The 12,693-nt window shown below is 42.7% G+C and overlaps 1 protein-coding gene across 3 annotated transcripts in view; it reads right to left on the bottom strand.

Moving 5' to 3' along the window:
* The window catches only part of LOC129187062 (protein SON), a 43,192-nt gene extending 36,100 nt beyond the window's left edge, over positions 1-7,092 (bottom strand). For 2 of the 3 annotated variants that reach the window (XM_054785994.1, XM_054786005.1), the window contains exons 1-7: positions 6,431-7,091; positions 5,714-5,917; positions 5,379-5,410; positions 2,628-2,785; positions 2,328-2,491; positions 1,822-2,000; positions 1,426-1,696 (exon numbers count right to left, since the gene is read on the bottom strand). In XM_054785994.1, coding sequence (XP_054641969.1) covers positions 1,426-1,696; positions 1,822-2,000; positions 2,328-2,491; positions 2,628-2,785; positions 5,379-5,410; positions 5,714-5,917; positions 6,431-6,528 — 1,106 coding nt within the window. In that variant the 5' untranslated portion in view covers positions 6,529-7,091. Of the gene's footprint in view, positions 1-1,425; positions 1,697-1,821; positions 2,001-2,327; positions 2,492-2,627; positions 2,786-5,378; positions 5,411-5,713; positions 5,918-6,430 lie in introns of all 3 variants that reach the window. The other variant, XM_054786003.1, reaches the window with a different exon arrangement.
* Positions 7,093-12,693: the final 5,601 nt, after the last annotated feature.

Genomic DNA, 12,693 nt, shown 5'->3' with positions numbered 1-12,693 from the left:
CTACAATCCGACCACGTTCAAAAAGAGAACGTTTCTTAGCTTTAGTCATCAGGAAGGCATGGCAGTGTGAACATTATCTACTTTGTGTTATTATTGGTTGTTGGTTTCAACATTTCAGCTTTTTCTCATTGTGCCTTTTGCTGTTTTGTAATTTTATTTTTTGCAATGACAAATATGTCACAGCTGACTCATTTGACCTGAGCAACACTTTGGGCACCCCCACACACCTACATTTGTGGCTCTTGGTCAGGGTTGGGCTTGTGGCATCAGCTTCATGAGCAAACCAAAACTTTTGGGGACTTGGCTCCTTGCTGGGGCTTGCGGGTTGCTGCCTGGATAGCAGCGAGGCGTACGGGCGTGTTCAGTGAACAAAATGCGTGCCTGTTGGTGCTCTCCGGGAGGTGACGGCACTGATGTGATTATACATTTTTTTCAAATGTTTTCCCGAAGATCTTTCTCACAAAGATCGACCAGTAGCTCACGATCAATGGGTTGGCAATCCTCATGACCCGGAAACAGACGTACACAAACAATATTGTGGGTCACCACGTGTTAATTCCATGACAGGAGATATGTGAAGTTACACATAAGTGTATCGGTTGATATCGGAATCGGAAATTGAAAGTTGGACAATATCGGCAAAAAAGCCAATATCGGACAGACCTAATTCTAACTGATTAAATTTTCACAATAAGAAATAATTCAATCCAATTAATCCATTCTGGATTAAGCCAAAAATGTTAATACAAATCATTTTTTAAAATAGTTGTATAATTGTAGTTTTACATGCAGAAAACAATTCAAAAGTGACAAACAAAAGGGATATACAGGTATGAACATTTAACTTCACTTATACCTTGATTGAAGACGTGATTGTTGACAAAGACTGTGATGTGGCAGTGACGTCCACACAGACACCATCTTGTGTTTTGTTATGAGTTTTTTCATGTACTGAATAGTGTTTCTCACCTTCTTTATCAAAATGCTGGCACCTACTGCTTTCCTTGGATCCATTGTGGGTTATTTTGTAACCATGATTAATGGTTAAGGCATAACTTTGTTAGTTAACAAAGAACTACAAAGTCAACCGGTGAGGACGTCAAACACGGGCGACAAAGCTGACTTCGGGTAACGGTTTCATTAGCAAGCCAATAGGCTGCTAACAAGTACGTTTTGTGATAAAAATATATTAAGAACACAGCGGGTCTCACACAAGTGTATTAATAACACAAGACGTACACCATAATGTATACTAACCGGAAAATAGATGCAAACTGAGGTTAAATGTTGGTGCAAATTTTCGGAGAACACGCTGACACTAACACTACAGTATAGTATAGTACACTAACTAAAGATCCACTATACCTGTATATTATTTTTTTCCTAAAAGACAGTAACGTTAGGAAATAGTCCAATGGACCCTACCTTGACCGGGATCTTTTCTTCCTTGAGGAGCTCCTGGATCTGGCCCTCGTCCTGTGGGTTATATGAGGTGACCTGGATCTTTTCTGCCTCGTCGCTGATTTCCCTTCTTTACTCCTTGGCTGGGTCTTGGAGGAGTTATGCCTCATCTTTGCAGGTGATTTTCTCACAGTGGCGGAGATGTGTTCTGATGCTTTTAGCTGAGGGACGATGGACTCACCAGTAGGTTGCGACTCAACAGATGGAATTGGCGAGAACCGGGATGCAGGACCATCTGCATTAAACCACAATTTAACTTCTACACAGAATATTTTACTGTAACCACAAAAGCTTTGGCGGGTAAAGTTACTACCACAGCCAAGAAAGAATTCTTTACATACAGTGGACAGAACAATGTACCATTCCGACATGAACTTTCTCTTGTCGTCACTGCTGGCTTGTGACTGTGACTGTGGTCCGGCCTCTGCAGTTCTGCTGTGGTTCCTCCTTTCGGACTATGAGACAGAAGCTGGATACCTTTTGAGATATTTTGTTTGGACTCTGTGGAACGGTCCAAATCATCCCTGTTGTCTAAGGACCTATCCCCAGACAAACAAGAGAATAAGCAAGGTAGGAGGGATAAGATTGTTTGACAGCTCGTCTTAATAATAATAGCATTAGTAAACATTCCTTTAACATTGTGTATGTATATATCTGAACCTGTATAATTTTGACCCTGTGTAAATTAGAGAAAGGGCTAAATAAATTCAAACTTGCACACCCAATTTTGGTTTTGAAAATAATGGAAGATCTACAGTAAATTGATATTCCACACTAGAAAACAAATGGTTCAAGTAAAACTTAGAGCCCAAAACTGATCCTATGATAAGTCTATGTAAACCTCTGACCTGTGTCTTGCTTAGTACCTGGACCGGGTGCTGTGATTATGTGAAGTGGATCTCGAACAAGATCTGAATTTTCGCTTGTCGAGTCGAGAAGTCCACTTCTCTACACTGGAATGTGAACAGTTGGAATGTGAACGGGAGTGGCTCTTTCTTCTCTCATCAGTTTTTGAGTTACTGCAACCATCCTGGACAGATACGACACAGACAGGCTGGATAATTTTTTCTTCAAGCTCTGAGAATCGACAAGTCTGTCAAGTGATTTTGCGCATAAACTATATTGCATCAGTAATTCTTTTTTTGGGGGGTGGGTGGGGGAGTTACGTCTTTTGGGATGATATCAGGTAGCTCTTCTCGTTGCCTTCTCATCCCTCTTTGCGTTCTGTCAAAATCAGAGGAGTTTTCTCGTCTCTCATCTTTGTGCCTCTTCTTCTTCCTCTTTCCTGTTCTGTGCTTGTGACTTCTGGAGCTGCTGTCATCACCTTGAAAAACATGTCAACAGCTAGTGCTTAGCTTGTTAAAGAAAACTGCACTTTTTTTTGGAATTTTGCCCATCATCCACAATCCTTATATGATGAGGCATGAACACACGTCTTTCTCTTTTCTGTGCTTTTTGAAGATAAAAAACATTAAAAAAAAGGGACAGGTCATTTACACCTATGCCGCCAACAAAGACTGCTATTAAAACACCTCCAAAAACCTCCAACAGGGTTTTACGGTTTTATATACATGCTGTAACCATAGTAGTAACAGGTACATTCATGATAACATGTAATACTGACAATATTTTGCCGTATTTTGGTCCTTTTAAGCATTACCGGAACTTCCTTCCTGGGTGCATTGATTTCACATGGCAACATACAAACAAATGCCTACATAGCATTAACTTTTCCAAAAGTCAATGAAGATGTGCAACAATCCTCAACTTTGGCAATGTTCAAATCCAGGCTGAAAACACTTCTATTAAATTGTGCAATTGACTATTGAAAGTATTTTATTTGCACTCTTCATTTTTATTTTTTTGTTTTATGGAATGATTTATGAAATTGTATGTAATGATTTAAGAATTATATTATGGAATTATTTTATGAAGTCATCTTACCCTTCTTTTCTGTAAAGCACTTTGAATTACAGTCAAACCTGTCTTAGCGGCCACCTTTTTAGAACGGCCACCTGCCTATAGCAGCCACTGAAAAATCCTCCGCAGCAAATTTACATGTTATAGACCCTGTGTATAGCAGTCACCTGTCCAATGCGGCCAGCGGCCACCCATTTTGTCTCCCTTGATCAATATCTGACTGCATATAGCGGCCAAATTACCGACTCAAGTAGAAGCTTCATGCACGAAAAAGTTTCGTTTTTCAATCAATGAAGCCGTCGTGTGTAGACTTTAATTACTGAGTCCTAGCTCAGTCACAATCATTCACAAGATCCACACAAACTGTCAGTTGTTCCACATAAAAAAGCCGTCTTCTTTTGAGCTTGCTATGTCCTGGTCAAACATGTAACTTTAAGAGCATTTGCACCAAAACATTACCGCAAAGTAGGCTGGGAACAGGACGTGCTCCCAGCGACGCTACAATAAAAAAAAAAAAAAGAAAAACGCTAGCATGCATGTGGCAGCGGGAGCAAAACTGAGTTTGGTTGTACTTAACTGAAGTATTTTAGAATGTACTCACGTTATTTTTGATCAATCCTCATCCACAAATCCATCAAAGTCCTCATCTTCTGTATTCGACACAAAAAAAGCCATCTTCTATTCCGTTCGCTACTAGTCTGTTAACTTGTCAGTGTTATTCAGCTCCGAAGCAAAGAAGGAAACTTCTCCTGTTGCTTCTGCCAACTTTATTTCTTGAACGCGGCCACCAGACAGCAGTTCAGAACACACACACATCTCTCAGCATCGTCTCTCCTTCCTGCTTGCCCACAAGGCAAAGGTTAAACAAGCCCCACTACATAGCTGTCCAGGCAATGCCTGTAACAAGTGACACCGTTTATTTCCTGGTGTGCACTGGTCAATACTGTAATGCCGCTTGTTGTGGGGAAGGAGAGACTCACGTCGCTGATGCACTTTAATGGCTTTATTAACAGCGGAGAACACTGCAGGACTTTACATCCACGCCAACACAAACACACTTCCCAACTCTCTCGAAACTCACAACTAGCACTGAGCCTAGCTCTCCTGCTCGGGACGCCCACCATCACTTCCTGTCACTTCCTGATGAACTAAAACTGTAATGACACTCTGCCGTATAAAAAGTAAAAAATTAAAAACAAGCGTAAGACATTACTAGCACAGCTTTGTTCTGTGGGTCGTGGATATATTCTATCAGTTATTATTAAGCCTCTAGCTTCCTTTTAGTAAGTAAAAACCTTGGCTATGATTGCACTACATTGTCATGTAGACCTACAAAGTACACTTGGAAGAACAAGAGGTGAATAAATGTATTGCAACTGAAGTGAAACTGATGAGGGGTAAGATTAAATAAGCTTTGCTTCTTCCTACTCCTTTTTGGACATGCAAAATTGTGAATTGTACTATGTGATGTGCTACTGTTTGACTGATATGCATGTTCAGGTTGAATTAAAACCATGAACCATGATAATAACAAGCCTCGTAGTGCTGTACAACTTTTATTCGCAGTCCGCACTGCCCTCTACTGGTCAACATTATTATTTCTTCCCCCCCCCCCCTTTATTTCCTCTACTGGTCAACATTCAAACTGGACGCCAACCTGTCTATAGAGGCCACCTGTCTATAGCAGCCACTTTTGCAGACTCCCTCTAGTGGCCGCTATAGACAAGTTTGACTGTACTTTGAATGGTACTCCATAAATAAACTTGCCTTGCCTTGAATATGCCAGTAACATAGTTCGATTGGCGTAACAGTGGCAATAATTGTTTCCCATTATGTGCATTCTTAGCGAAGTATTTTTATCTGTTTTTATATCTTTTGAATGCATCTTTTGAATGTGTTCATGTCTCACATAAGAATTGTGGCTGATGGGCAAAATTCCAAAAAAAGTACAGTTTTCCTTTAAGCTTCTAATTCCACGGAAGACGGAAAACACTTACTCTGCTGTTCATTCACTGTTGGGGGTCCTTTTCTGTGATAAACGATACAACCAGAGTTAGAAAGTAAGGATTAGATTGGTTTGTGTTAGGGTTCCACCTACTATTGAAGTGTCATTTAAAGTCTCTGGACAATTCTAAACAGTACCATCTAGCACTGACACTTGTGCTTGTACATCGTAAGAGGTGTGCAGACTTGTTCACTAATGAGCACAGCAAATCTACCATCACAAACTAACGATAAGTGGTTATTTTGAGCTCAAACAACATTTTAAGCAACTGTCCTATTGTTACTATAAAAGTTAAACCGCTCTTCAGTGATTTATTGTCAGTTTTACCTGTATAGAGGTTTTGTTTGTGCGTCCAATTCTTCCCCGGATTCTGAATGGCTCTTTTTTCTCTCCTTCTCTCTTTTCTTTTTCTTCTTCTTACTTTTATGCTTTTTGTGCTTCTTATGTTTCTTCTGTGAGCTCCTCCCATCACACTGTCTGTCTCCATTGTCTCCTGAAGCCATGTCACTACACGAATCATGTGCAGCACTGCTATAAAAGTGAATGCATAAATAAATATGGGAAACAATAGCCACATTAAAAACATTGCATATTCAAAGATAATTTGGCTTTATTTTCATTTGACATTGTCAGAAGAGTATTAATTTGACTATATTTTATGAATCGTACATGTACATCTACATAGCATAGACATACCAAAAATGAAAAGCCTCTCTGTATGACGCAGTGCAGTTCTACAGCACTGACATTGTAAACCACAACCGGTTAATCATGACAATGCCAATGCATAATTAAAACCATCATCAGCGTCATGTACACCACATAAAGTTTTAAGTAAAATCGCTTGGCTCAATCTGCCATAAAACATTGCCGTTAGTTATATATCTGCCACTGTTTATCAGCAAGCAATTCCTATGTAATTACGTGTGTGTAGGATAAAGTAACATAAATATCGCTTAACTGTCACATTTAACGTTGTGTTAAAACATATCACGTTCAGACTTGTGTAGCTACGATGCATGCAAAAAGTAAATTGGAACATACGTTGTATCCACATTCTGGTCTTCAATTTCTCTGATTTTATTCAAGATGAAGTCCTGAAAGATTTGCTCTATGTTGGCTGCCATTTTTAAAGTGTGCATCCGAGTGTCCGGGTTGGAACATTTGTTGGGGAATTACAGTTCCGAGTTATGCATTGTTTTTTGTTTGGAATGTTTTTAGGCTCGTATCCATTCCTGGCCGTTATTTATATTAATCAGAAATCCGTTTCCAAATTATTAAAAAAAATCTTTAATATTGCAGCTGGAACCGTGACGCGACGTGACGCGTGCCCAAGTAATGTGCCACTTGGCGCTACTGCGCATGCGTAAAACAAGAACCGCGGTTGTCAGTGTTCTAACAAAGACAGCGAGATAATTAAGACCAGGGGCAGTAGATTTAAACAGAACTGCCGATCAGCCGCAAACGAATGGAACAGGGGGTGTGTCTAAATCCGGGGTCTGCAGCCTAGTAGTCCGCATTTGTGGGCTGCAGACGTCATAGCGCCGCACGACGACTGTCCAAATTAGAAAAGTCCGCGAAGGCTCTCGGCTCCTCCAAATGCGGCCGACAAATGTGTCCTCCTTCTCCATTGAAAATTAAAAATTGAAAAATCTATTGTCTGCATTCAAACCATCCTTCGTGGCCCAACATATCCCAAGATACTTTGCGCACTTCCGTCCAGCCCTTCAAAATGTCAACATTACGGCGCAAAGTGGTGAAAGCGTAAATATTACTTTATTAATAAATACTGGTTTGTTTGTAAGTTATTTGAGTGAGCAGACAGTTTGATGTGCGGAGCCTTTGGAATTAAAGTCTTAAGTCTTTCTACGACGTGAAAGTTTCACTTCGATCTTACTACCGTGATTATGTACATACATATATATATATATGTAAATACAATGTGTTTACATTTCTCTTGCTTCTGTATTTAGAGAAGTCTTCGGAGGAAATGCACGGGCTCACAAGCACATACAGTCAACCAACAGTAAAAAAAAAAAAAAAAAAAAAGAGTATGTACAAGTTCAGATGATAATTTGGAAAAAAAAAAGATGTTTTCAGTGTTTAACATGTCAATGAATAAATATTGTGCCGAAAAGACTGCTCTTGTGATTTTTACCTTCCATATTAATTGCAAAGACTGATGAATAGGAAGGATGTGCTGCCTTACAAACTGATTTACTGTATTCAACTTCATTTTTACAAGTACAGTGTAAAGTACAATCATTTATAACAGGTTTAGCAAATGGCAGCAAGTGTTACATTTTAGACATGAATGAAAATACAGTGCCTATCATTAAACATGTATTTCAAATAAATGTGATGTGAGTATGACTGCATATGTGTTCCATCAACAAACACATTGTGTCTCAGTGGGACATCATGTGGGCTGGTGCATGTCTCCACTGTCCTCTACATCATCCTTCAAGTGGGTCTGCAAGGATCTACACTGCTATGTCATGAACCCTTTTCAAAGAAAGTACTCTTTCTCCATCATGTCAACTTTAAAGATCGGTCCATCTATTTTCTATGCCGCTTATCTTCACTCAGGTTGCGGGTATGCTGGAACTATCCCAGCTGTCTTTGGACAAGAGGCAGGGTACACCCTGGCCTGGTTGCCAGCCAATGGCAGGGCACATACAGTATAGACAAATAACCATTCACACTCATACCAATTTAGAGTCGCCAATTAACCTAACATGCATGTTTTTGGAATGTGGGAAGAAACTGGAGTACCTGGAGAAAACCCACACATGCACGAGGAGACCATCCAAACTCCACATAGAGATGCCCAACGGAGAACCCAGATCTTCCCGATCTCCTGACTGTGTTGCCAACATGCTAACCACTCGGCCACCGTTAGGCCCTCAACAGAAAAGATGTCCACCATAAACTTTATAAAGAACACAAATAGAATAGGACAGTTTTAAACTACTAAAGATAATAATCATGATCAGGATGGAGCTCCAGGGCAGCCAGACATGTGGTACCACCATTGAACATCACTGATGGCCTGCAAGCCTTCACCTACTTTGGCTTCTTGCACCTCATTATTTCATCTTCCGCCCAGCTGAAACTGTATAGAATCTGCTGCTAAATTGTATTATTACATCAAGTCATATATGTACGGAGCCCCGAAGAGGACATGGAGGAAAAAAATATGATGGGTAAAAAAAAAAAAAGAACTAACTTTTGCGTTCCCTAGCAAAACTTTTGCTGGTAAAGCTGGAAACATATTCACATATACTTCTGGGATCAATAACGCCCAAGTGAATGGTTCTAACACAGTAAACCATACCTATTTCCAACTGTGGCAACGGTCTAAGAAGGAGAGGTTCCGCAGGTCCTTCATACCGACCGCTGTCAGGCTGTACAACACCTGCACCACCTGAACCATGTTGTAGTCAATATGTATTCTTTACACTGTATTCTTTACTTGCGTATCTTGCTTGCTGCTGTAACAATGAATTTCCACGCTGTGGGATAAATAAAGTACAAATACAAATACAAATACAACACAGACAAACAGCTACAACCCAGTTTTTATCAAAACGAGCCGTGTTCTCTGCAGTCTGACTTATATTGATCTCTAAGAGAAGCCGGCAGCGAGACCGGAGCGCAGGGACCGTCTACAAATGTCTTCTTCTTCTGTATTATGGCGGTTGGCATCAATGTTGCCAACTCCTCAGTAAGACAAGTATCTATTGGCTGTTCTGAAAGGCCAAATGTGTGGAATGTGGGAGGAAACCGGAGTACCCAGAGAAAACGCACGCACGTACAGGGACATGCAAACTCCACATAGAGATGCCCAACGGAGATTCGAACCCAGGTCTTCCCAATCTCCTGACCTGTGTGGCCAATATGCTAACCACTCAGCCACCGTGCAGCCGGTGATTAATCATGATTAATTAATTTGAAAACCATGATTAATGTGATTAAAAATTGTAATCATTTGACAGCCCTATTATATATATTTTGTCTTAACAAGGCGTTTTAAGACACAAAAGAATGTCTAGGCTCATCTTAAAATTGGAGTCAGCTCTTCTCAGAACGCCTGTGCTATTTGCTTGCTATGCCACCACGAGTTGCGTGCCATGCTTAGAGAAACTTGGCCAAGCTTGAGAGGGAGGGGAATTGAGTGTGAACTCACTTGCTGTCCGTCCGACACAAAACTAGATGGCCTCACAGGTGCAGTCGGTGCCCAGTTCGATCTATTGGCCCCAGGCAGAGGGCAGTTTACAGAGGAAACGGACCTCCTATTATTGTTAAACTTACCTGCAGAGTTAATTAGAAAATATGTTAAAATTTATTCAGTGGAACCTTGGTTAGCGTCATTAATTTGTTCCAGAAGGTTTGACTCTGATTCGGTTAATGGACATTCCCATAAGAAATAATGTAAATCCAATTAATCCCCCCCCCCCCGAAAGCCAAAAACGTGAACCAAAACAGCTTTTATAGTTTTACAACTATAGTTTGACATGTATAAAATTATTTGAAATGCATACACAGTAAATGTATATAAATGACCAATGAAAGGGATAAATGAACATTTAAGGTTACTTTTACCTTAACTGAAGATGTGACTTCTAAACGTGACTCAAAACAGGAAGGTGGTGGTGGTGGTTGATCTTGCTGCCATATTGTGTCTTTGGGAGCAGTCACATCTTCAGTGAAGGTAAACGTAACCTTAATGTTCATTTATCCCTCTCATTCATCATTTATTATGTGTTACCCCTCCCCAACCTGGAGAGGTATGTGAATAGTAATCCTGTGGTCTGTGGCATAGAATAAAAAAGATACACCACAATACGTTGTCTTCAACGGCAGGATTTATTCTTCCTCAGAAAAATAAGACACTTTAGGTATCGTGAAACTATTATACTAATAGTAATTAGTATAGTATAGTATACTAATGCAAGACACCTAGTACGGAAGGATTATACCTTCTCTGAGACTTCAATGCTAAGAGTGGGAGCCAACTGCAACACATGGCCCTCCTGCCTAGGCCAACAGGGCATAGGCAGGATGAACGAGAATGGACAGAGGCTGCTGGAACTGTGCTGTCATCGTGACCTGTGCGAGACCAACACCTACTTTGAGGGTAAGGATTTCCACAAAGTCTCTTGGAGACATCCTCGGTCAAAACACTGGCACCAGCTTGACTTAGTCATCACCAGACGTGCAGACATGAGAAGCGTCCTTCACACTCGTAGTTTCCACAGCACAGACTGCGACACAGACCACTCCCTTGTCGGCAGCAGAGTGAGGCTGGCAGTGAAGAATATACACCATGCCAAAACAAAGGGCCCACCACGCATCAACACCTGCAGCGTCAGTGACCCCAAAAGATCCCAGCATTTCCAGGAAGTCCTCAAAGAGAAGATGGCTACCTTAGCCCCAAATGATACCAACATTGAGAGTAAATGGTGCCACCTCCGCGATGCCACCCGCACCTCAGCTATCACAGCATTTGGGAGGAAGGAACATCGAAACGCAGATTGGTTCGGAGCTCACTGGGATGAGATGCAACCAGTCGCAGAAGCCAAGAGAAATGCCCTGCTGGCCTACAAGCAGAATCCCTGCTCCAGCACTTGCGACACTCTCAAAGCTGCAAAAAGCAAGTTCCAGCAGATCGCTCGCCGCTGTGCAAACGACTACTGGCTGAACTTGAGCAGTGGGATTCAGACATCTGCCGACACAGGAAACGCAAGAGGCATGTACGACGGTATCAAGACAGCAATTGGCCCCACTGCTACCAAGACCGCACCGCTGAAGACCAAGACAGGTGAAGTCATCTCAGACCAGCGCAAGCAGCTTGAATGTTGGGTGGAACACTACCTGGAGCTGTACGCCACCCAGAATGTTGTGACGGACATCGCCTTGGATGCCCTACCCGACCTCACAGTCATGGAGGAGTTAGACACCCTGCCTACAATGGAAGAACTCGGCAAAGCCATCGACCGCCTCTCCTGTGGGAAGGCTCCTGGAAAAGACGGTATCCCCCCAGAAGTCCTGAAGAGTGGCAAGCCGGTCCTACTGCAACATCTTCATAACCTCCTGTGCCTGTGCTAGGAGAAAGGCTATGTCCCCCAAGATATGCGTGATGCCAACATCATCACTCTCTATAAGAACAAGGGGGAGCGCAGTGACTGCAAGGACTACCGCGGCATCTCTCTCCTTAGCATTGTGGGCAAGGTCTATGCCCGCGTCGTCCTGGCACGCCTGCAGAGTCTCGCCTCTCGAGTGTACCCAGAGTCCCAGTGTGGCTTCAGGGCTGGGCGATCTACAGTGGATATGAGCTTCTCTTTACGTCAGCTGCAGGAGAAGTGCCGTGAGTAGCAGAAGCCCCTGTACATTGCCTTCATAGACCTGACAAAGGCCTTCGACCTGGTCAGCAGAAGCGGACTCTTTAGCCTCCTGCGGAAGATAGGTTGCCCCCCCAAAACTGCTCCAGATGGTCATGTCCTTTCATGAGGACATGCACAGCACAGTCTGCTTCAATGGCAGTACATCTGCCTCCTTTCCTGTGAGCAGCGGCGTAAAACAAGGGTGCGTCTTCACCCAAACCCTCTTTGGGATCTTCTTCTCCATGCTGCTACAGTATGCCTTCAGCGACTTTACGGAAGGCATCTATATCCACACCAGGGCTGATGGAAAGCTCTATAACATCGCTAAGCGCTAAGACCAAAGTCCGGGAAGCTCTGATCCGTGACTTATTGTTCGCAGACGATGCAGCACTGACGTCTCACACAGAAGCTAGACTGCAGGAGATAGTGGACCGCCTGTCTCATGCCTGCAAGGAGTTTGGCCAGTCTAAAGAAAACAAACATCTTAGCACAAGACACCCCCACCCCACCCCACCAGACATCTCCATCGATGGTACGCACCTTGAGGTGGTAGACGCATTCACCTACCTCGGTTCGACAATCGCCAGTTCCCTTTCTCTGGACACCGAGATCAGCACAATGATCGGGAAGGCAGCAGCCACCATGGCCAAGCTGAACAAGCGTGTGTGGAACAACAGTCTGTTGACTGTGAACACCAAGCTGAAAGTGTACCAGGCTTGCGTCCTCAGCACTCTCCTGTACGGCTGGGAGTCCTGGACCACATATGCCGGGCAGGAAAAACGGTTAAACAGCTTCCACTTACGCTGCCTCAGACGACTCTTGAATATCAGATGGCAGGACAGGGTAACCAATGCCGAAGTTCTCCAGCGTGCTGGCACCCCAAGCATGTTTGCCCTTCTTAGTGGGAGGCGCTTGAGGTGG

The sequence above is a fragment of the Dunckerocampus dactyliophorus genome, chromosome 1 (genome assembly GCF_027744805.1).
Source record: "Dunckerocampus dactyliophorus isolate RoL2022-P2 chromosome 1, RoL_Ddac_1.1, whole genome shotgun sequence".
NCBI classification, from domain to species: domain Eukaryota; kingdom Metazoa; phylum Chordata; class Actinopteri; order Syngnathiformes; family Syngnathidae; genus Dunckerocampus; species Dunckerocampus dactyliophorus.
The sequence above is the reverse complement of the archived record's forward strand: the minus strand, read 5'-3'. Positions and strand labels throughout refer to the sequence as shown.